The 25318-nt window shown below is 38.4% G+C and overlaps 1 protein-coding gene across 1 annotated transcript; it reads left to right on the top strand.

Annotated features, from left to right (window-relative positions):
- Positions 1-243: 243 nt before the first annotated feature.
- On the top strand, positions 244-25040 carry LOC128699304 (carboxypeptidase B). The gene is made up of 9 exons (XM_053791913.2): positions 244-403; positions 9681-9787; positions 9952-10148; positions 12983-13130; positions 13563-13720; positions 13939-14032; positions 14279-14481; positions 21951-22035; positions 24545-25040. The coding sequence occupies exons 1-9, from the start codon at positions 321-323 to the stop codon at positions 24736-24738; spliced, it is 1269 nt and encodes a 422-aa protein (XP_053647888.2). The 5' UTR covers positions 244-320; the 3' UTR covers positions 24739-25040.
- Positions 25041-25318: the final 278 nt, after the last annotated feature.

The following is a 25318-nucleotide window of genomic DNA, read 5'->3' as shown; positions in this document are numbered from 1 at the left end:
GTGGAGGATGAGGTAATGAACATGGGAGCAGGTGGTGAAGAACACCGTAGTCTTGAGGACTGATTACATTATCTTCCACTGTCTGCTGTATATATTTTCTAGTCTTCACATTATGTCCATGTACTGTATTGATAAATCCTCTGGATGGTGAATTGTCTAAAAGTAAAGATAAGTAAATGTTGCACGTGTCTAATTCATGATGTCGGTATTGAATACCATTGATATACACGAGATAACAAGTGCCGATGAAGGGACGGGGCTGTGTTGATGTATGTATATAACGGGTGAGAGAGAGAGAGAGTCATGATTCCATACTCGTCATGATGAAGACTGTGGTGGTGTTGGTAGCCTGTGTGCTGGGCATGGCAGTTGCCCGTCCAGACCTTCATACTCACCTTTATGGGTAAGCCGCTGCAATGTTTCTCTACGACACGATTCATTACCTTTGTAACTTGTGAGTTCATTACCTTTGAACTTAGTTCATCTATCAAAACTTTGGGGGCCCAGTCCCTGGACCCATTATGTACCTGTGTAATCTTTTGATTACCGCTCAAAGGATGGGTATGGTGTGCATAATAAACATATTAAACTAACTAACTAACGTTCATGTCACAGTAAATAACTTTAGTTATAGAATGCAGGAGGATTAGAACTCGTCTACCTATTACGAGAAGTGAGGAATTCGTGGACCTCAAAACCAATGTTTTGCCTGATTGTGGAAACAATGCCATTGTTTTGGTAAGTGAAGCAATGCTAACAGGAGGGCAAGGGTAATGTGCCGTTTTGTTCTTTATATACTGACAAGAATAGGCACGCCATTGCAAAGGAAAGGTTGTTTTACCTTTAATATTTGACACTGCCAATTATGGGAGCAGGGAATGAGTGGATGTCAAGGACTCTTGGAGTAAACAGCCGCTTTTGTATGTACCGAGGAGTTCAGGGTAAAGCTTAATGACAACTAGGGAGCTTTTCTGATACGAGTATTATCTTTGCAAGGATATAATTTATCTTTCAGGGCTTTTACTGTCAGTAGAAAGGGTACTCGGTCTCCCGTTGGAGGAAGGAGGTGGGGATTAAGTTACCTTCTAATAGTAGTTTAGGAAAATTTAAGTTTGGGAATTGTGGATGGGTTTGGGGCAAATTCTCTTGATATTCTGAGAGATATACAATTATGTTGAAAATGTGGGTCTGCATGGCAATGGGAGATTTTGTGGTACCTAAAAAAACTAATAAAAAAGACTTTTCGAAACAGAAATTTCAAACGTGGGAAAAATAAAAACACAAGAATTAAAGAGAAAACGAGGAATAGTGAAGATGCAAGAACTAAGATTAACTGTGTATAAGAAACAAAAAATCTTACTGCATTTACCATGCCATGGTTTAAAGAACTGAGACATGTTTGCCGAATTCTCATTTCAAGGTTTTAAACCATTCCACAATGACAAGAAATAAGAACGGGTGTGAGGAGGAGCTATATATTAAATAAAGCTTTAACTGTTGCATAAAAAAATGACAAAGTCTGAAAGAACTGACACTGAATCTTTATGATTGCAATTTACTGAAAGAAATGGAAATCTGCTCTTATGCTTACAATACCGACCCCGAACCTATTAAGTATCATAGGGTATGTGGAAAATTGCATTTACTTGGATGTATAATTATATACATAACAGTAAATGATAACAAAGATAATTATTATTTATCAATGTTACATAGACTAGGAATTTGGGACACCTAGGTCGCAAAAAATGTCCCCCTTCGATACCTACCACTGTCATAACCACAAGTTGCTCTGGACCTATTAATTAAATGAATTATACATCAGGAATTCTGGTAAATATATAAATATGTGGACCGTATATTAAAAAAATGATTATATATAAACACAACTACATAACAGAAGGAAAATATATCTTAATATCACTCACCAATTTGACTGGATATTAAGTTGCATCATACTCAGAAAAACCTCACTAACTAAATTTATGAAAACACTGGCCAGAATTATACACAAATTTAGAGAGCTTATCTAAGGTTCCTGGAGCTGTCTTGTCCAGTCGTCTGATATCTCAAGTTATGCAGGAATGCATGTCCAACAATTTCGCCTCCTATTTGAGAGGTGTCACCCCAATTTCAACCTCTAGAGCACGAAAATTCCTTCCCATCACACCAACGTTGTACACAATTCAAAACCAAGAGGGCTAGTGTCTCTTTTTTTCGATAACATACGTCTTTTAAAAATACAATATAGGGCATCTATTATCCTATAAATTACCGTATTTCTGGAAAATATAAAATATATACACACTGCGGCTGGCCGGACTTCGTTGCTAAACGACTCAAATTACTCCTTCGACAATGGTGGAGGACCTGGGTACATAAAGGATCTGGCATCCACACGGCGACATATTACACAAGATTTAATCACCCTTTTTACACTTTGCCGTCCTTGTGGAATCCAGAAAGTTTCCCTAATACAATTTAAGGTATCTTGTACCCCACCATGCATTACATTTTTATGGGCATTTAGAACAATCAAATTTGTTAGATGATGAGTTTTGGGCAGTAAGATAGGGTGTTTAGCATAATCACCCAATTCAGCATTTTGTAACCTACCTCTGCACCTAATTACATTGTTCTCTAAATACAGCCCCAATTTCTCTATTATAGAACCTTTCACAATTTTTCTTTCCATCATCAATTTAATCTCATTTCCATAGATTTCCTCCTGTACCCTCTTTATCCAATATTCAAGAGGATGTGAAAACTTATATGAAATATTCATCTTGTTTAGAAATTTAAACACCAATTTAGTTACACTGATTAGTTTGGGTAAAGAAGAATACCTATTTATATCAATGGCTAAGGAAGGACAAACTATTGGAGCGGTGGTCACAGTAATTTCAACAGGAGCAATATACGCCTTTTGTACAGGCCAATTAGCTTTATTTACCAACCAGCTCGGTCCTTTAAACCATGATACAGCATTTACAAATTTAGCATAAGGTAAACCTCGAGACAAGAAATCAGCTGGATTCTCCTCACCAGGTATATGATTAAATGTTAACATATGCTGACCCAAACTATTATACTTCTCTTGCATCTGATTAATTTCAGCAACTCTGTTTTGTACGTACACAATTTTACTATTTCCATTACGAATCCATTGTAAGGATACCTCATTATCAGACCAATTACAGTGTCGCTAATATTTATCTCCTGCAACTTATTTCTTGTGATGAATGGTTTGAAAAACCAACAAGTTGAAGATTGAGACACTTATGCAGCATATGGGAATCTTTATTCAGGAAACGTTTCGCCACACAGTGGCTTCATCAGTCCATTACAAAGAGGAAGGCGTAAGGAGAGGAGGAGTATGAGGTAATCAGTCCCTCAGCCTGGAGTCGATGTGTTCAGTCCATCAATCTTGTAGAGTGTACAGCATAGGGCCGTAGACGTGGCTTATATACTGTAGTGAGGTGACTTGAAGCAGGTGGAGGCGGGATCATAGTGGTATCATCCACTAGTCGAAGTAGGTCTTTGTCCAAAGGTTGAACAAGCGTTGAAGAATTCTTCAACGCTTGTTCAACCTTTGGACAAAGACCTACTTCGACTAGTGGATGATACCACTATGATCCCGCCTCCACCTGCTTCAAGTCACCTCACTACAGTATATAAGCCACGTCTACGGCCCTATGCTGTACACTCTACAAGATTGATGGACTGAACACATCGACTCCAGGCTGAGGGACTGATTACCTCATACTCCTCCTCTCCTTACGCCTTCCTCTTTGTAATGGACTGATGAAGCCACTGTGTGGCGAAACGTTTCCTGAATAAAGATTCCCATATGCTGCATAAGTGTCTCAATCTTCAACTTATTTCTTATATAATTAGCTAATTTGACACCTATATAAATGGCTGTTAATTCCAACTGAGGTAAGGTACGTGATTTAATTGGAGACACTTTAGCCTTAGACATAACAAGAGAAATAACACTATTACATTGAAAATAAGCAACTGCTCCATATGCCAATTTTTAAGCATCACAAAAAATGTGGAGTACATTTTTCCCATTTGGATTGGCCACCTGGCGTGGGAACTCCAACATTGGATTTTTTTCATAATCACCAATTAATTCATCCCACCTGTTAATGAATTCCTCAGGTAGAATTTCATCCCAAGCACATTTAAGTTTCCATGCTTCCTGAATTAATAATTTCCCTCTTATAGTAAGGGGTGACACTAAACCTAGTGGATCAAAACATTTGGAAACTTCAGCAAGCAAAACTCTCTTAGTTAATTTATTGGGCATACTGTAATTATTAGGTTTTAACATTAACAAATCTCTCTCAGTATCCCAATTTAAACCCAATACATTACTACATTTTGGCACTTCATCTCCAGGGTAATCTTTACTTATTTTGTCCTTCAATTTGGACGAATTACTATTCCATTCTCTCAGAGGCATATTTGCACTTTGCATTATTTTATTAGCCTCTCCATAAGTCATTAACAGTTCCTCTTCAGTTGACGTCACACCCAGGAAATTGTCCACATAAAATTGTTTGCTCATTACTTTACTCAATGGACTTCCCGTACATTTAAGGTGTGCATTTATCGTCGCTTGAAGTAGGAACGGACTGGATGTAGCACCAAATAATACGCTCCTAAAGCGAAAGGTTTTCAGAGGGCTAAGTGGGTCAATAGGATTCTCAGGCCATAAGAAGCGGGTACAATCCCGGTCAGCCTCTTGTAAACCCACTCTTAGGAAAGCTTTACTTATGTCAGCCGTAAAGGCATAATTTTTCATCCTGAAATTTAATAAGATATCTCCTAATTTTTCCGTCAACGACGGACCTGTCATCAAACAGTCATTTAAACTAGGTACATTTTTGTTACTCCTGGCACTACAATTAAAGACAATCCTCAAAGGAGTGGTCTTAGAATCCTTCTTCACTCTGTGATGTGGCAAATAGTGACCATAAATTTTGGCTTGCTCAGGAGGTACCTCTTCTATAAATTTATTAATTAACTGCTCAGCAATTATATCATTATAGGCAGTTAACAATTCTGGTGTCTTACTCAGTTCGCGGAGCTGAGCCTTTAATTGTCCATATGCCATTCTGAAATTAGTGGGCAATTCTGGATGGTTCAGTCTCCACGGAAGTCGTACCCAGTATTGTCCAGATTCAAATTTTACATCTCTCAGGTATTGTTCTTGAGTAAAAGAATCGTCTGGACTTTCTTCATTTACATTTATTCCAATGCTGTCTAATTCCCACAATTTATGCACTGGCTCAACACCATCCTCTATGAAAGAATTATACTGGGGCACGACTTCATGAGTAAGACACACAGTTATAGTATTTGTAGTTTCCTCTAGTCATGAATTATTATTACGAGGAATCCTACCATACATTACATGGCCTCCTGCAGTCTTCAAAAGGGTGACACCACATTTCTTTACCATACCCTTTACAAAGGAGGTATAATAGTCACTACCTATCAAAATATTTATTGGGCCTACAGAATCATCACTTACACCAGAAGGTGCTAAATTTACATTATATGAGAGTCTTTCTGTAGCTTTACTAAGCCCTACTGTAGATATTTTCTCTGGAAGTCTATCCACAATTACTGCAGTAACACATTTTTTCTCATTGCCCAACCTGACAGTTACATAAACAGTGTCATACAATTGAGCTCTTTTATCTGAGAGAAAACCAGATAATTTTAGAGTTGTAGGATCTCCCATCTGTACTTTCATACCATCAAGACATTTACGGTTAATGAAAGTACGTTGGGATCCCTGGTCTAATAATGCAGTTACATTTTTTGATTTATGCCTTTTATCATCAATTTTTACCTGTAACACAGGTAAGGCTACATCAGCAAAACCATCATTATTAACATTAGCAGCAATTTTTACATTAGCTACTGTTGTGTCAAGATTGTCAACATTATCAATATTATCAACATTATCATATAGACCTTTACACATGACTATATGGTGTCTTCCTTTGTGACATTGATAACAGAAGTTTAATTTGGCATAACAATCCTTTACATTGTGATTACCCAAACACCTGATACATCTGTCAAGTTCCTCCAATCTTTCAACTTTATCATTCCATGAATTGTATGCATTGCAATTCTTAGAAACATGAGTACCCTTGCAGAAGAGACAATCTCTCCTTTCTTTGACTGGTTTCTTATTAACTGGGCTACAATTAGGAGGGCACTTATTCTTCTTACCTTGTGGAGAATCATTATTTCTGATTCTTGCTACTTGATATGCACCTATGCAACTCTTTTTAGGAAATGAAATTTGATTATTAACATTGGGATAATTTTTCCCTTTGTGAAACTTGACAGATACCTCAGAGTTATTATGTGTTGCATCTTTAAAATGAGTTGGTTGGCTGGTCTGCAACTGAACAATTAATTCTTGTAGACCTAGTCTTATTTCCTCCAGACCAAAATAACCCTTGTGATATTTATTCGAGAGTCATTCAAGTGTTTTACAGCTTAATTTATTCTGTACCATGGCACTCAATAACCAGTCTGATTCCTTCAGATTATATTTATTATTTAAAGTTTTGAGAGTGCTCTCCAGTTTAACTCTAAACTGCTGTAAACCTTTGTAAGTGTGATCTGGGGATTTTAAATTAACAATGATATTCACTAGATCCAACCTACTTTGTTTTATATTACCATAAGTGACCTTCAACAAGTCAACTGCTTCCTTGTAAGAGTCATTTTCATTGGGAAAGGCTTGTATGAGTATGTGAGCATCTCCTCTTACCTGTCCTCTGAGGTAAAATAATTTAGTTACACAGGCTAGGTCACTCCTGTTATGCACAGCTGCTTTAAAAATTGACCAAAATTCCTCCCAATTTCCTCCAGGATTAAACACAGGCGAACACAATTCTGGGAGTTTTGGCAAAGACATTATTTGTTGGAGCAGACTGACCAACTGCCTGGTTTACACATTTTAATTTATTCAAGGCCTGACTTTTACAAGAAAGAATCTTTTCCTCTAATTCATAATACTGATTAATCATGAGATCTATTTCAGTCTCATCTACACAGTTTACTAATAAATCTCCTTCATATTTGTTGTAATATAATTTGTATGAATCATATCTATTCACTAAAGCATCTAAATACAATTTTAAATCATCAGTATTCACAGTTTCTTGAGTCATTAATTCCAAGCATTTATTGTATGCTTTTGTTACATGCCCCTTCCTAGCCTGCAGTGAAGCTTTTTTTTTGCTCTATATTCCATATATTTGTCTTCTACATTAATTTCCTCAATTTCAGCCATGATGCAATGTATTAAATTCAACTTAATAACACTGATTATGTACTAAATTATGCACTTTATGAAGGTAAATAGTACAACTTACCTTTAAATAAATTCCAGCTACTTGAGCTTAGCAAGTACATGTATAATATAAATTTTAAATGTACATTAATACAAACTTGGCTCATCAAAATTAATATTATACAAATTAATAAATCCTTGCCAGAATTTGGCATAGCAAAATTAATATACACATTAATAATTAGCTACACATGACTTATCAATTACACATACACTGATATAAATCTTGGCCAGAATTGTCTTATCAAAATTATGTCTTATCAAAATTAATATGTCCCCTCATGGAAGGTTCCTTGATGTTGGTGAGGGGCTCTTGATTTAGGGAATTGGATCTGTGCTCCAGTTCCCCGAATTAAGCCTGAATGCCTTCCACATCCCCCCCCCCTGGGCGCTGTATAATCCTACGGGTTTAGCGCTTCCCCTTGATTATAATAATAATAATAATAATAATAATAATAATAATCAAAATTAATATTATACAATTAATATAAACTTAGTCAGACTTGACTTATCAAAATTAATATTGTAATAATTATAATCCACTACACATTAAATAAATTTGTGAACTTAACATCCACCTCCTTCTGTCATTTCATATATAATTATTAAGTAATTAACTAATTAATGACTTCACTAATTACCACCGGTTCAAGAAGGACGAACGGGCATAATTAAATGTGGAAAATTGCATTTACTTGGATGTATAATTATAAACATAACAGTAAATGATAACAAAGGGTTCAATCCCGGCCGGGGGTATGGGATAATTATTATTTATCAATGTTACATAGACAAGTAGGAATTTGGGACACCTAGGTCGCAAAAAATGTCCCCCTTCGATACCTACCACTGTCATAACCACAAGTTGCTCTGGACCTATTAATTAAATGAATTATACATCAGGAATTCTGGTAAATATATAAATTTGTGGACTGTATATTAAAAAATTATTATATATAAACACAATTGCATAACAGAAGGAAAATATATCTTAATATCACTCACCAATTTGACTGGATATTAAGTTGTATCATACTCAGAAAAACCTCACTAACTAAATTTATGAAAACACTGGCCAGAATTATACACAAATCTAGAGAGCTTATCTGAGGTTCCTGGAGCTGTCTTGTCCAGTCGTCTGATATCTCAAGTTATGCAGGAATGTATGTCCAACAATTTCGCCTCCTATTTGAGAGGTGTCAGCCCAATTTCAACCTCTAGAGCACGAAAATTCCTTCCCATCACACCAACGTTGTACACAATTCAAAACCAAGATGGCTAGTGTCTCTTCTTTTTTTCGATAACATACTTCTTTTAAAAATACAATATAGGGCATCTATTATCCTATAAATTACAGTATTTCCGGAAAATATATACAGTATTTTCCACAGGGTAGCTTCTTTGGGACGAAATTGTCAAGGCTTCAAGAAATGAAAATGTAGTAATCTTGGGAGAATTTTAATTTTAGCCAAACAGACCGAAATTACTTGACCAGAAATTTGTAATACACTGATATTCTTGAGGTAGTCCAAAATCATATTTTTAAACAGTGTGTAACAAAACCAAAGAGAGGAAATAACCTGTTTGATTTGGTTCCGGGAAAAAAAAAACGATAAATAATCTGGAGATCATGGAAGCCCTTAGCAGAAATGATCAATTTGTTACATTTAACATTTGCTACATTACATACCTGGTAAATTATTATTACATTCATAGGGAGGGCTAAACCGGTAGGTTTCATGCAGCGTCTGGGAAATGGCAGGCAATCAGATTCGATTCCAGGAGGGAGAGATTATCTCTATTTTCTTGGATAAAGAATCCTTCACCGGTATCTAGGCCATGATGGAAGTCAATAAATTCGGTAAAATGTCTAGGTTATCATCAATATGTCTGAGCGCTTTTTAGATTTTAATAAATCACACAACAATAATAGCAGGACATAAGATAGTTTCAGAAGAGAATGATAGCTCCGGTTTCTTGAATGAAGAACCTCTCACCTTCTGGAGGAGAGTAACACTGCAAATTAAGCATAATTTGAAGATTATAAACACTAAGTGCATCAAATACTGTATTTCATGAAGTGTTATACTTTGTATATTTGTAATCCCTTGTGGGTAATTCAAGGTAGGGGGCAGTGGAGGCTCGACGCTCCCTCCGCTAATGAGGCCCTATTTTTGTCGACTCTGGCTGTTGGTCTACCATACCAGCACATCTGGTGTTAGCAATGCTTATTTCCGTGATGTTGAGAAATTAATACGTATTCAGTTTTATTTTGATTTGTTCTCAGAGCACAGGTGTTGCGGGTGGTGCCGGAGGAGGCAGCCCAAGTATATTACCTCAAAGGTCTTCAGCTGCAAAACTACTTTGACTTCTGGACGGAGCCTCGAGCCATCGGTAAGATAATGTAATATATCCTTTTCCTTCTCCATTCAAGGCAGTTGAGCTGTCTAAACTTTATAGAACTCCACTAGATTATAAGACCCGCGTCAAAAGAAATTTTCACCTTTCTCCTGACTAATAATATACCGCCACCATATCAATGTAGCTTGTTCTGCCAGGCTCACCCGTGGACATCATGACGACAGCCTTCCAGATACCATTGCTGAAACACACACTCACTCACGTCGGCCTCGAGTTCAGAACTATGATTAGCAACGTGGGAGAACTGGTGGCCCAGCAGAAGGCAGCCAGGGAGGGTGCTCGTGCCAGTGGACCTCTTTCCTTGGATTGGACCTCTTACTATGATTATGAGGAAGTGAGTAATCTACCTCTGTATAACTTTGTTATTACCTTGGAACTTTTTCTTTCCACAGGAACCCTAAAACCACTGCTGGAAAATAATGTATACTTCTCTGAACCTGCTGTGTTGCAGGTGTGAATGTATGTATACTCAACCAAGTTGTGCTTATGTGAATCGACACTCAGCTCCTCGCTCGGCCTCTTATAACATTTTGATCCATCTGTGTTCCCTTCATTCTGGCCCTCTTAATTCAGACTGTCTGCACTATCCTTTCCTCTTAAAATCATATCTTGCCAGGTCCTTTCCACTAAAGTCATCAGGATCAGATACTTCAACTTCTTACACTGCAATAATATCGCTCGCGCGCGCTCTGTATTCACCTATTTGTACTTACCTATTTGTGGTTCAGGGGTCGATCATAGCTCCTGGCCCAGCCTCTACACTGATCGCTACTAGGTTCTCTGTCCCCCTGCTCCATGAGCTTTATAATACCTGTTCTTAAAGTATGTATGGTTTCTTCCTCCACTACATCACTTGCCTGACTATTCCACTTCCTGACAACTCTATGACTAAAGAAATACTTCCTAACATTTCTTTGACTCGTCTGAGTCTTCAACTTCCAATTGTAACCCCTTATTTCTGTGTCCCATCCCTGGAACATCCTATTTTTGTCCACCTTGCCAATTCCTCGCAATATTTTATGTCATTATCATGTCTCCCCTAATCCTCCTGTCCTCCAATGTTGTCAGGCCGAGTTCCCTTAACCTTTTTTTGTAGGACAATCCCCTTAGCTCTGGGACTAGTTTTATAGCAAACCTTTGCACTTTCTCTAATTTCTTGACGTGCTTGACTAGGTGTGGATTGCAAACTGGTGCTACATACTCCAATATGGGCCTGACGTACATGGTATACAGTCTTCAACGATTCCTTATTGAGGTGTCAGAACGTTATTCTCAGGTTTGCAGGCGCCCATATGCTGCAGCAGTTATCTGGTTGATGTGCGCCTCAGGAGATGTGCTCAGTATTATACTCATTCCAAGATCTTTTTCCTTGAGTGAGGTTTGCAGTCTTTGGCCACCTAGACTATACTCTGTCTTCGGTCTTCTTTGCCCTTCCCCGATCTTCATGACTTTGCATTTAACGGGGTTAAATTCAAGGAGCCAGTTGCTGAACCAGGTTTGTAGCCTATCCAGGTCTCTTTGTAGTCCTGCCTGATCTTCATCCGATTTAATTCTCCTCAGTAACTTCACATCATCTGCAAACAGGGACACTTCTGAGTGTATCCCTTCCGTCATGTCATTCACATATAACAAAAATAGCACAGGTTCTAGGACTGACTCCTGTGGAACCCCGCTCGTCGCAGGCGCCCACTCTGACACTTCGTCACGTGCCATGACTCCTTGTTGCCTCCCTGTCATATATTCTCTGATTCATTGCAGTGCCTTTCCTTTGTGTGTGTGTGTTTGTGTGTACTCACATATTTGTTGTTGCAGGGGTCGAGTCACAGCTCGTGGCCACGCCCCTTTTCACTGATGGCTACAAGGTGTGTGCGTGCCAGCGCGCGCGCGCTCAGTACTATTGATCAGCTTTACCACTGCAAGAGCCTAATCATATTTGCTCTTGAAACTGCGTATGACTTTTGTCTCCAATTATCTCTTCATCTAGTTGGATCCACTTACGCACTGTCATGAAACTTAGAAAGCGATTTCCAACATACTTTTAGCTTCTCAACATAATTTACTGTCATCAAATACTGGCTTCCATTTTATTCATCTCATACAACCTCTCCGTGTTAACTGTTATCAGAACCCTTAAAGTTTTCTTATATCATATCCATGTCTTCTCTGGTTCTCTTCTTTTAGAGTGGTTAGGTCTTTTATCGTTGTTAGGTTGAGTACCTAAAGTTTCTCCCCGTTGTTTACTTCCTTCAGTTCTGGCACTAATCTTCACTCGAACCTTTGACTCATCGGCTGATATATTATCTTTAGTCTCACATCAACAGCAAACAGTGATTCATGGGAATAAATTTCCCCTGACAGGTTATTTATGTATATCTTAAACTGCAGAAGGGTCAAGCATTGACCCGTGAGGACTTTCCCTTACTTATTCTGATATCTCCTTTCTCATTTTCACCATTTACTTGCTGTTCTTCAAGTATTCCTATATTCATATGGTTGCTGATATACATATTGCTCCTGCAATGTGTGTATCAGCCTCTGTCGTGATACTGTATTGAATGCTTTCTTCTACTTGGAGGTCGTTCCGGGGGTCAACGCCCCCGTGGCCCAGTCCTTGACCAGGCCTCTCGGTGGATCAGGGCCTGATCACCTGGCTTTGTTGTAAATCCTCACGATGGGAACACATCCTATGCCTCGTTTTGAAAAAAAAAATCAATACCTTATTTGGTCTCATTGCTTTAATTGCGTATAATATCCTCACCAACCCGTTCACTTCTTTTTTTGTGAGTGTGTTTTTAGACCCCTGACCATATTATGTAGGTTCAATTTTTTTTTGTCAGTTTCATCATAACGAATGAAAATTTTAAAAGCCAATAGGTGAAAAAATCTTGTTCAGACAGTAGTACGTCTTAGTTTAATAAAGACGACCATCTGCCTGTGATAACCGTTAGAATCATGTTATTTAGCACTGGTATAGAAGGATTTAGAAATAATTATTGTGTATGTGTCGTTTGTTACTGATATTAAAAGTATTTTTGGTTATTGTATGTGAAGTGCATTAATTTGCAGACGCTGAGCACGGGATTCATGTGCTGTGATCGTCCACGATGCTAGTGAGGAATAAAAATCTCTGGCAGTCTTTCATCTAGTTGTATATATAAATTTACGCAGATAATGGCATGGTTGGACACCCTGGCTACCGAGTATCCGGAACTCTGCACCGTGGAAGAAGTAGGGAACAGCTACGAAGATCGTGTCATGAAGCTGCTTAAACTAGGGAAAGGTGGCGCTGACAAGCCTATCATTTTCATCGACGGAGGTAACGTACACTAAAGTGTTATTATATATTTAAAGCTAGTGTGTTGCAACAATAACCTACGAGGTAGATAGAGAGACCGATGCATTGCCACAGGTTAGTCAGAGAGGAATAGATGTGGCGTATCACTATACAGGCTATACTAGATAGGTAGGGAGACCAAAGAATGGATACAGGGAGACGTGAAAGGGGTACACGGGGTATATTGTATCACTTCCTATTATAATCATGGGGAGCGCCAAACCCGTAGGGATTATACAGCACTGGGGGGGAGGAAATTATTCAGGCTCAATTCAGGGAACTGGAGCACAGATCTAATTTCCTAGATCAAGAGCCCCTCACCAGCGTCAAGGAACCTCCCTGGAGGGGGGAGGGGGTGCTGAAGCATGGATACAGGGCAGAGGCAAGTGTTCATCAATGTAACACTCTTGGCAGGCATCCACGCCCGAGAATGGATTGCGCCGGCCACTGTGACCTACATAGTGAACGAGCTGGTGACACATAGTGACACCTACGATGACCTTCTCTCTAATGTCAACTTCTACGTCATGCCTGTCATCAACCCTGACGGATATGCTTACACCTTTACTGATGTGAGTTTTTTCCAAGTTTTGCAAAAGACAATAACTAACATATCTAAAAGAAATACTTTTTTTTTTACAGAGAAACTAACAGGCTTTGATAATTGATTCAAGTGTTTATATCTGTACCTCCATAAAATATATAAAAAAAGAACGTTTATTACTTGTAGAATGTCTTCCGTAGCTGTATGATGTTTGGCTCTACCTAATCTCATCTAAACTTTTAACAGGACCGTTTATGGCGTAAGACTCGATCTCCGACGAATTCAGTTTTGGGTTGCCGAGGTGCCGACCCCAATAGGAACTGGAGCTTCCACTGGAATGGTTAGTCACTACTTTCAGTTAAATGTATACCTGGAGGGGGGGTTCGGGGGTCAACGCCCCCGCGGTCCGGTCCGTGACCAGGTCTTGTGGTGGATCAGGCCCTGATCACCCAGGCTGTATGTGACAAAGCTGAAATTATGTGTGAGTGTCTCTGCTATGGTAATTTTTTTTCAGATCTAGAAATATGGCGAGATGCACTTGATCCAAAGAATTCATTATTTAAAACCTCATCGTGTCTTCCAACAGAGGTGGGTGCTTCGGACAGTCCTTGTTCTGACATCTATGCGGGTCCCGAACCCTTCTCTGAGGTGGAGATGAGAAACGTGCGTGACCAGATCAACAAGTACGCAGACAATATCAAATCTTACCTCACCTTCCACTCATACTCCCAGCTGTGGATGTACCCCTGGGGCTACACCTCCGACCTCCCAGAAGATTGGCAGGACCTGGTGAGTGCAGCATCCGTATTTTCTCTTCAAACACGATCATACCAAAGCTCCTTAGGAATGGAATACAGCAAACATTAATTTGCAAGAAAATCATTGAAAAAATGCTACAAAAATCGTGTGTTCACACACACACACACAGCGAAGAAACGGGGCAAGGAGCTGCGACTCGACTCCTGCAACCACAAACAGATGAGTAAACACACACACACACACACACACACACACACACACACACACACACACACACACACACACACACACACACACACCACACACGCACCCCACACACCCCACACACACACCCCACACACACACCCCACACACACCCCACACACACACCCCACACACACACCCCACACACACACCCCACACACACACACCACACACACACACACACACACACACACACACACACACACACACACACACACACACACACACACACACACACACACACACACACACACGTACTCATATACAACAGGCCTAGTGTCTAATCGACATGTGCCTAGGACAAAATGGTAACTAACACACACACACAAAAGATGGACAGAGGATGTTCCAGAGATGGAACACAGCAACAAGGGGTCGTAGTTGGAAACTGAAGACTCAGATGAATCACAGTGATATTGGGAAGTATTTCTTCAGTCACAGAGTTGTCAGGAAGGGGAATAGTCTGGGAAGTGATGTAGTGGAGGCAGGATTCACACATAGCTTTAAGAAGGGGTATGATAAAGCTCATGGAGCAGGAAGAGTGATGTGATAGCGACCAGTGAGGAGGCGGGGCCAGGAGCTGTGACTCGACCCCTGCAACCACAACTAGGTGAGTACACACACACACACCTCTATAGTGATTTCTTGCTGTAACACTGATTATATATATATATATATATATATATATATATATATATATATATATATATATATATATATATATGTCGTGCCGAATAGGCAGAACTTGCTATCTTGGCTTAAATAGCAACGCTCATCTTGCCATATAGGACAAGTGAAAATTTGTGTATGCAATAATTTCACCAAAATCATTCTAAACCTAACGAAAAAAATATATTTCATTGTGTTTGTTTAGTATTAAATTATTGTAAACGTATTTAAAATATATTTAGTTGGGTTAGGCTAAAATAAATTGCTCTTCTTAAAATAAGGTTAGGTAAGTTTCCTAAGACACTTTTGGTGCAAAATTAAAAAATTTTACATTAACATTAATGAAAAAAAATATATCTTTAAACGTATAAGAGAAAATTTCATAAAGGAATTAATTTTAAATGAGTTCTTGCTAATTGACCAGTTTTACATATTCGGCACGACATACACACACATATATATATATATATATATATATATATATATATATATATATATATATATATATATATATATATATATATATATATATATATATATATATATATATATTTTCAACAAGTTGGTCGTCTCCCACCGAGGCAGGGTGACCCAAAAAAGAAAGAAAATCCCCAAAAAGAAAATACTTTCATCATCATTCAACACTTTCACCACACTCACACATTATCACTGCTTTTGCAGAGGTGTTCAGAATACAACAGTTTAGAAGCATATACGTATAAAGATACACAACATATCCCTCCAAACTGCCAATATCCCAAACCCCTCCTTTAAAGTGCAGGCATTGTACTTCCCATTTCCAAGACTCAAGTCCGACTATAAGAAAATAACCGGTTTCCCTGAATCCCTTCACTAAATATTACCCTGCTCACACTCCAACAGATCGTCAGGTCCCAAGTATCATTCGTCTCCATTCACTCCTATCTAACACGCTCATGCACGCTTGCTGGAAGTCCAAGCCCCTCGCCCACAAAACCTCCTTTACCCCCTCTTTCCAACCCTTTCGAGGACGACCCCTACCCCTCTTTCCTTCCCCTATAGATTTATATGCTTTCCATGTCATTCTACTTTGATCCATTCTCTCTAAATGACCAAACCACCTCAACAACCCCTCTTCTGCCCTCTGACTAATGCTTTTATTAACTCCACACCTTCTCCTAATTTCCACACTCCGAATTTTCTGCATAATATTTACACCACACATTACCCTTAGACAGGACATCTCCACTGCCTCCAACCGTCTCCTCGCTGCTGCATTTACCACCCAAGCTTCACATCCATATAAGAGTGTTGGTACTACTATACTTTCATACATTCCCTTCTTTGCCTCCATAGATAACGTTTTTTGACTCCACATATACCTCAACGCACCACTCACCTTTTTTCCCTCATCAATTCTTTGATTAACCTCATCCTTCATAAATCCATCCGCCGACACGTCAACTCCCAAGTATCTGAAAACATTCACTTCTTCCATACTCCTCCTCCCCAATTTGATATCCAATTTTTCTTTATCTAAATCATTTGATACCCTCATCACCTTACTCTTTTCTATGTTCACTTTCAACTTTCTACCTTTACACACATTCTCAAAGTCATCCACTAACCTTTGCAATTTTTCTTTAGAATCTCCCATAAGCACAGTATCATCAGCAAAAAGTAACTGTGTCAAATCCCATTTTGAATTTGATTCCCCATAATTTAATCCCACCCCTCTCCCGAACACCCTAGCATTTACTTCTTTTACAACCCCATCTATAAATATATTAAACAACCATGGTGACATTACACATCCCTGTCTAAGACCTACTTTTACCGGGAAGTATTCTCCCTCTCTTCTACACACCCTAACCTGAGCCTCACTATCCTCATAAAAGCTCTTTACAGCATTTAGTAACTTACCACCTATTCCATAAACTATATATATATATATATATATATATCCATGGGGAATTGGAATAAGAATCTTTCCTCCGTAAGCCATGCGTGTTGTAAAAGTCAACTAAAATGCCGGGAACAATGGGCTAGTAACCCCTTTTCCTGTAAAGATTACTAAAAAGAATAAGAAGAAGAAAATTGTCAAAGTGGGAAGTCTGAATGTGCGTGGATGTTGTGCAAATGATAAGAAAGAGATGATTGTGGATGTTATGAATGAGAAGAAACTGGATGTCCTGGCTTTAAGTGAAACAAAGCTGAAGGGGGTGGGAGAGTTTCAATGGAGAGGAATAAATGGGATTAGGTCAGGGGTTTCAAATAGAGTTAGAGCTAAAGAAGGAGTAGCAATAATGTTGAAGGATAAGCTATGACAGGAAAAGAGGGACTACAAATGTATAAATTCAAGGATTATGTGGAGTAAAATAAAGATTGGATGTGAAAAGTGGGTTATAGTAAGCGTGTATGCACCTGGAGAAGAGAGAAGTGTAGAGGAGAGAGAGAGATTCTGGGAAATGTTGAGTGAATGCGTGGGGAGTTTTGAATCAAGTGTGAGAGTAATGGTGGTTGGGGATTTCAATGCTAAAGTGGGTAAAAATGTTATGGAGGGAGTAGTAGGTAAATTTGGGGTGCCAGGGGTAAATGTAAATGGGGAGCCTTTAATTGAGCTATGTGTAGAAAGAAATTTGGTAATAAGTAATACATATTTTATGAAAAAGAGGATAAATAAATATACAAGGTATGATGTAGCACGTAATGAAAGTAGTTTGTTAGATTATGTATTGGTGGATAAAAGGTTGATTCAAATTCAAATTCAAATTCAAAGTTTATTCTCTATAAGGATTACAATGCTGAGTTTACAGAAATTTGGTTATTGTGTGGTTTACATGTAGTAAAATTGTGATTACAGAGTGTACCACTAGAACGCTTAGCATGGCTAGGCATTTCGGGCATACTTAGTTTTATTCTTAATTGTAAAATATTACAAATTATGAGGTAAGTTGGTATTATGGCTAAGTGACTATATACTAGTTTGTGAGTTTAGCAATGTGAATGCTTTTGTTTTGGCACAGTACATAGTTTCAGTATTGGAGTATCACAGGATTCATTATTTTAAGACTGAGATTAATATTTCTGTTTATGGTCAAATGAGTGAGTGAGTGTAAGTGTGAACCACCAGGTGGTATTCGTGTAGTTAGTTGACGGGGTGTATCAGGGAGATAAGATGTTTTCTAATGGTAGTTTTGAAGGTGATGAATGTGTCTGCAGTTCTAGGCAGTTCTAGGAGGATGTACATGTTTATAAAGGGGCAACTGATATATCGGATCATTATTTAGTTGTAGCTACAGTTAGAGTAAGAGGTAGATGGGAAAAGAGGAAGGTGGCAACAACAAGTAAGATGGAGGTGAAAGTGTATAAACTAAGGGAGGAGGAAGTTCGGGCGAGATATAAGCGACTATTGGCAGAAAAGTGGGCTAGTGCAAAGATGAGTAGTGGGGGGGGGGGGTTGAAGAGGGTTGGAATAGTTTTAAAAATGCAGTATTAGAATGTGGGGCAGAAGTTTGTGGTCATAGGAGGGTGGGGGCAGGAGGAAAGAGGAGTGATTGGTGGAATGAAGAAGTAAAGGGTGTGATAAAAGAGAAAAAGGTAGCTTACGAGAGGTTTTTACAAAGCAGAAGTGTTATAAGAAGAGCAGAGTATATGGAGAGTAAAAGAAAGGTGAAGAGAGTGGTGAGAGAGTGCAAAAGGAGAGCAAATGAAAGAGTGGGAGAGGCACTGTCAAGAAATTTTAATGAAAATAAGAAAAATTTTTGGAGTGAGTTAAACAAGTTAAGAAAGCCTAGGGAAAGTATGGATTAGTCAGTTAAAAACAGAGTAGGGGAGTTAGTAGATGGGGAGAGGGAGGTATTAGGTAGATGGCGAGAATATTTTGAGGAACTTTTAAATGTTGAGGAAGAAAGGGAGGCGGTAATTTCATGCACTGGCCAGGGAGGTATACCATCTTTTAGGAGTGAAGAAGAGCAGAATGTAAGTGTGGTGGAGGTACGTGAGGCATTACGTAAAATGAAAGGGGGTAAAGCAGCTGGAACTGATGGGATCATGACAGAAATGTTAAAAGCAGGGGGGGATATAGTGTTGGAGTGGTTGGTACTTTTGTTTAATAAATGTATGAAATAGGGGAAGGTACCTAGGGATTGGCAGAGAGCATGTATAGTCCCTTTATATAAAGGGAAAGGGGACAAAGGAGATTGTAAAAATTATAGAGGAATAAGTTTACTGAGTATACCAGGAAAAGTATACGGTAGGGTTATAATTGAAAGAATTAGAGGTAAGACAGAATGTAGAATTGCGGATGAGCAAGGAGGCTTCAGAGTGGGTAGGGGATGTGTAGATCAAGTGTTTACATTGAAGCATATACGTGAACAGTATTTAGATAAAGGTAGGGAATTTTTTATTGCATTTATGGATTTAGAAAAGGCATATGATAGAGTGGATACCTGGAGTTTACCTGGAGAGAGTTCCGGGGGTCAACGCCCCCGCGGCCCGGTCTGTGACCAGGCCTCCTTAGGTCAGTGTCCCAGGATGCGACCCACACCAGTCGACTGACACCCAGGTACCCATTTTACTGATGGGGAACATAGACAACAGGTTGAAAGAAACACGTCCAATGTTTCTACTCTGGCTGGGAATCGAACCCAGGCCCTCACCGTGTGAAGCGAGAGCGTTAACCACCAGGCCACCAGAGGAGCAATGTGGCAGATGTTGCAAGTATATGGAATAGGTGGTAAGTTACTAAATTCTGTAAAGAGCTTTTATGAGGATAGTGAGGCTCAGGTTAGGGTATGTAGAAGAGAGGGAGAATACTTCCCGGTAAAAGTAGGTCTTAGACAGGGATGTGTAATGTCACCATGGTTGTTTAATATATTTATAGATGGGGTTGTAAAAGAAGTAAATGCTAGGGTGTTCGGGAGAGGGGTGGGATTAAATTATGGGGAATCAAATTCAAAATGGGAATTGACACAGTTACTTTTTGCTGATGATACTGTGCTTATGGGAGATTCTAAAGAAAAATTGCAAAGGTTAGTGGATGAGTTTGAGAATGTGTGTAAAGGTAGAAAGTTGAAAGTGAACATAGAAAAGAGTAAGGTGATGAGGGTATCAAATGATTTAGATAAAGAAAAATTGGATATCAAATTGGGGAGGAGGTGTATGGAAGAAGTGAATGTTTTCAGATACTTGGGAGTTGAAGTGTCGGCGGATGGATTTATGAAGGATGAGGTTAATCATAGAATTGATGAGGGAAAAAAGGTGAGTGGTGCGTTGAGGTATATGTGGAGTCAAAAAAACGTTATCTATGGAGGCAAAGAAGGGAATGTATGAAAGTATAGTAGTACCAACACTCTTATATGGATGTGAAGCTTGGGTGGTAAATGCAGCAGCGAGGAGACGGTTGGAGGCAGTGGAGATGTCCTGTCTAAGGGCAATGTGTGGTGTAAATATTATGCAGAAAATTCGGAGTGTGGAAATTAGGAGAAGGTGTGAAGTTAATAAAAGCATTAGTCAGAGGGCAGAAGAGGGGTTGTTGAGGTGGTTTGGTCATTTAGAGAGAATGGATCAAAGTAGAATGACATGGAAAGCATATAAATCTATAGAGGAAGGAAGGAGGGGTAGGGGTCGTCCTCGAAAGGGTTGGAAAGAGGGGGTAAAGGAGGTTTTGTGGGCGAGGGGCTTGGACTTCCAGGAAGCGTGCATGAGCGTGTTAGATAGGAGTGAATGGAGACGAATGATACTTGGGACCTGACGATCTGTTGGAGTGTGAGCAGGGTAATATTTAGTGAAGGGATTCAGGGAAACCGGTTATTTTCATATAGTCGGACTTGAGTCCTGGAAATGGGAAGTACAATGCCTGCACTTTAAAAGAGGGGTTTGGGATATTGGCAGTTTGGAGGGATATGTTGTGTATCTTTATACGTATATGCTTCTAAGCTGTTGTATTCTGAGCACCTCTGCAAAAGCAGTGATAATGTGTGAGTGTGGTGAAAGTGTTGAATGATGAAAGTATTTTCTTTTTGGGGATTTTCTTTCTTTTTTTTGGGCCACCCTGCCTCGGTGGGAGACGACCGACTTTTTTAAAAAAAAAAAAAATATATATATATGTGTGTATATATATATATATATATATATATATATATATATATATATTTGTATATATATATATATATAATATATATATATATATATATATATATATATATATATATATATATATATATATATATATATATATATGCAAAACAACCACTCTGAAAGAATAGAGAAATTTCAAGCGCTTTAGTGACTACTCACATTGATAATGTGAGTAGTCACGAAGCGCTTGGAATTTCTCTATTCTTTCAGAGTGGTTGTTTTGCATATTCTGAAATCACCTGTTTACTGTGATCTTATTGCATATATATATATATATATATATATATATATATATATATATATATATATATATATATATATATATATATATATATATATATATAAAATTCCTTCCCGTATTATTATTTCCGCATTTGTATCTTTTAAATCTGGTGACTTATGACTATTAACTATTAAATGTAGAGAAAGTAATAATGGATTTCTCATGTGTATTCATGTTTCACTAGGATGATCTGGCCGTTGCTGCTGTGGAGGCTCTCACTGCTGTCCATGGCACCACCTATGAGATCGGCTCTTCCACCAATACCATCTGTAAGTAACATTCGAATAAATAATTTTTCAATTTTATGTATGGAAAAAACCCTCTGGAGTAAGCTCGGACGTTTTGTTGCTCGGATGATAGGATAAATTAGCAGTAGGTTTTGTGAGGGATCATTAAAAGGATGAGAATAAGTGACAGGGTTTTACCCAGCTGCTGTGCGTTTTAAAATCAAAATCGTTATCAAAATTTTTATTTTCAAACCATTATTCAAAAAATAAAATATGAAGATTTGTAAATCCCATTGTATGTGCAGCATTTCGGGCAAAAAAATGTCGGGTTGCTGGGGAGCGACTAATAAAAATGATGATTAAATTCGATTTTATGTATAAAAGAAAATTATCTGGGGTGTGTATGATCTGAGCAACTGTGAGGCCATACATCATTTGCTGAATGGAGGTAATCATGTTAAGTCCGGAGAAAGAGAGAGAAGCTCCTGCTTTTTGGATACAGAGGCCTTCACCAGCATCAAGGTCCTGCCCATGAAGGGGAGATGGTAGAGTATAAATAAGACATACAGTACATGTTATGGCATTTTATTGCAAAGACATTTCGTCTACTAGGGACTTTTATCAATTGATAAAGTTCCTGGTGGACGAAATGTGAGTTCACTCTAAAATGACAAAACCCGCATTGTCTGATTTTCATGAAGGGGAATGATAAATAAGACACATGTGCAATAGTTATTGTTATTGGTGAAACGTTTCGCCTATACAGTAGGCTTCTTCAGTCATATACAGGCAGGATACTTTATAAAATATTTTAAATATTTTTATCATAATTTAGATTATAACATAAGTTTGGAATGGTATTTCATTTTGGAATGCGTCTGAGATAATATAATGATTGCTAAATTATTATTTTTATTATATTCACGGATAAACGCAAAATCCATAAGGGTCATGCAGCACCTAGATGTAATTGGGTTATGATCCGAAGAAAAGGAGGGGAGCTCTAATTCGTCGCATCAAAACCCCTTCACAAGCATCAAAGGCTACGTCATGTGTTGCCGTTGTGATAGATGTTAAATACTAAGTAGAATTCAATAAGTATAATTCATTTAGGTTTTGTTAATTGATAGTAATGTGATACGATTATACTGCGTCTTGAAGGGACTTGCATATAGCCGGTCCGCACATATTACTGCTGGAGCTGGACTGCTAGTGCACTCAGCTCATACACTGAGGTCCGTAATTCGATCCCCAGTACAGGTGGAAACATTAGGACGTGTTTTCTTAAGGCATCTGTTGTCCCTGTCACCTATCAGTAAACTAGGTACTTGGGTGTTAGTCGACTGGTGTGGGTCGCATCCTGGGGAGAAAATTGACAATTTGCCAGAAATGCCGTGCATAACAAGGGGCTTTCTATATAGTAGTATGTCAGCTAGGCCTGTATACTTTGTACATATACTTGAAGAAATAAATATTATTATTATTATTATTATTATTATTATTATTATTATTATTATTATTATTATTATTATTATTATATGGGTGCAACACCTCTGGTGCATAGATACCATCAAGGTTGCTCAAGTGAGCTTGAGACTAAATCAAGGGCCCATTAATGGGAGCTCTGTTACATAGTATACATAATATCTGCATACAGAGGAAGCAAAAGATAGATACACTATAATTTGTCTCTAAGCTCACCTCGGTTTGGGCGATGTTCTGCCTAGAAATCGCTCCCAGGGTATATACTTTAATACCTATCACTTGTAAGATCTTACAGGATACAGAGAAGTTAATGAAATCTATAAACACCGTGATATCGAATATGACAACTTGATAAATCCATATGGTGGTTGCTTCTGGTGCTTCATATTGAAGATAATATTTACTGATTATTCCTCTTGTGGTAATTGACCCTGAGGAATTTTAAGTGTTGAATATAATATCAGCTGCCAAGGTATTTAGACTGTTAAAGAGCAGGAAACAACCTATGATTTAAAACAGTATTGCTGTTATGAAATTATATACCTAACTGGGGTGGCTTACCTTGTAAGTGACGTTATGTGTCCCAGGATTTTAATTCTTGATTTTATTTAATAAAATTTTTCGCTCATTAGGTCACTGAATATCTGTTTCTCGTAGCGAAACTAGAATTAAATAATAATGAACATGTCTACTATGCAATTAAAGTGTAGTGGAAGCTTAAATGTACATTAAATTATAACGTCTCTTAGGATATCTGGACAAGTTACGTCACGTCCTTCATGGTAAACAACATAACATCTCTTCTATACAAAACATACTCAAATTTGTCAACTTGTGACGTAAATATAGTTTTATACTGAATAATCATAAGTAGATCAATTACTGTAACTAAAGAAGTAATAACTGTTTCTCTAATCAAATATAATATAATAATAATTATTAATAAACATTAAACTGAAAAATTATCAACATTTTTCACACCCATATACTTATTACATTTGTCTTGCCGTATTTGTTTGCTGAAGAAACTAATTCACTGTAAATAGCTGACTCTTACCTTTTTTAGACGCTGCTGCTGGTGGCTCCGACGACTGGGCTAAGGGTGAGGCCGGGGTGAAGTACTCTTATACCATTGAGCTCCGTGATACTGGAAGATATGGCTTCCTTCTTCCTGAAGATCAGATCATCCCTACAGGGGAAGAGACTTTCGAAGGGGTCAAAGTCGTAGCCAATTTTATCAGGGACACCTACAGTCCCTAAATCAAGAAGTAACTGTCATACTGGGCGTCATCAGCGTTATTCTGTGTGGCTGGTATTTTTAACATCAGCCTTGTTGTCTGTGGCTGGTACTTTCAGTTCATCAGGATCGATCTCTATGGTTGCGATTGCAATAACTAGCATCTAACTAGCCGTAAAAATAAAATTTGGCTCCCTACCCTACCAGATGTTTTTATTTAAAAAAAAAAAGTTGCCATCATGTATAATGACAGATTTGGATTTTTCAAAGCATTTAAAAAACAAACTATGTATATAATTTTCTGAATTAAAGAATACGCATAAAACTATTTTGTATTACTTGTGTAATCCTCTCCGATTACCTTCATCCAGGGCCGGATTACCGCAGAGGCAAACGAGGCATTTGCCTAGGGCCCCGCGCATTTGGGAGCCCCGCGCATTTGGGGGCCCCACGCATTTGGGGGCCCCGCGCATTTGGGGGCCCCGTGGTCCAAGGAGTTCAGGGGCTCATCCAAGACTGCGCACATGGTGCAAGTGCAAAGTTCAAGTGTTTGGAGAGTAAAATTGATTTTTAAAAATTAATCAAAACAAAAATAAATAATGA

The sequence above is a fragment of the Cherax quadricarinatus genome, chromosome 61 (assembly GCF_038502225.1).
Source record: "Cherax quadricarinatus isolate ZL_2023a chromosome 61, ASM3850222v1, whole genome shotgun sequence".
In the NCBI taxonomy this organism is placed as follows: domain Eukaryota; kingdom Metazoa; phylum Arthropoda; class Malacostraca; order Decapoda; family Parastacidae; genus Cherax; species Cherax quadricarinatus.
The sequence above is the reverse complement of the archived record's forward strand: the minus strand, read 5'-3'. Positions and strand labels throughout refer to the sequence as shown.

Excerpts from the sequence above, each read along its gene's own strand:
- LOC128699304 (XM_053791913.2), top strand. The coding sequence starts at position 321 with ATGATGAAGACTGTGGTGGTGTTGGTAGCCTGTGTGCTGGGCATGGCA. Across the intron at positions 9,788-9,951 it reads GACGGAGCCTCGAGCCATCG|GCTCACCCGTGGACATCATG; the intron begins GTAAGATAATGT and ends TTGTTCTGCCAG. Across the intron at positions 22,036-24,544 it reads CTCTTCCACCAATACCATCT|ACGCTGCTGCTGGTGGCTCC; the intron begins GTAAGTAACATT and ends TACCTTTTTTAG.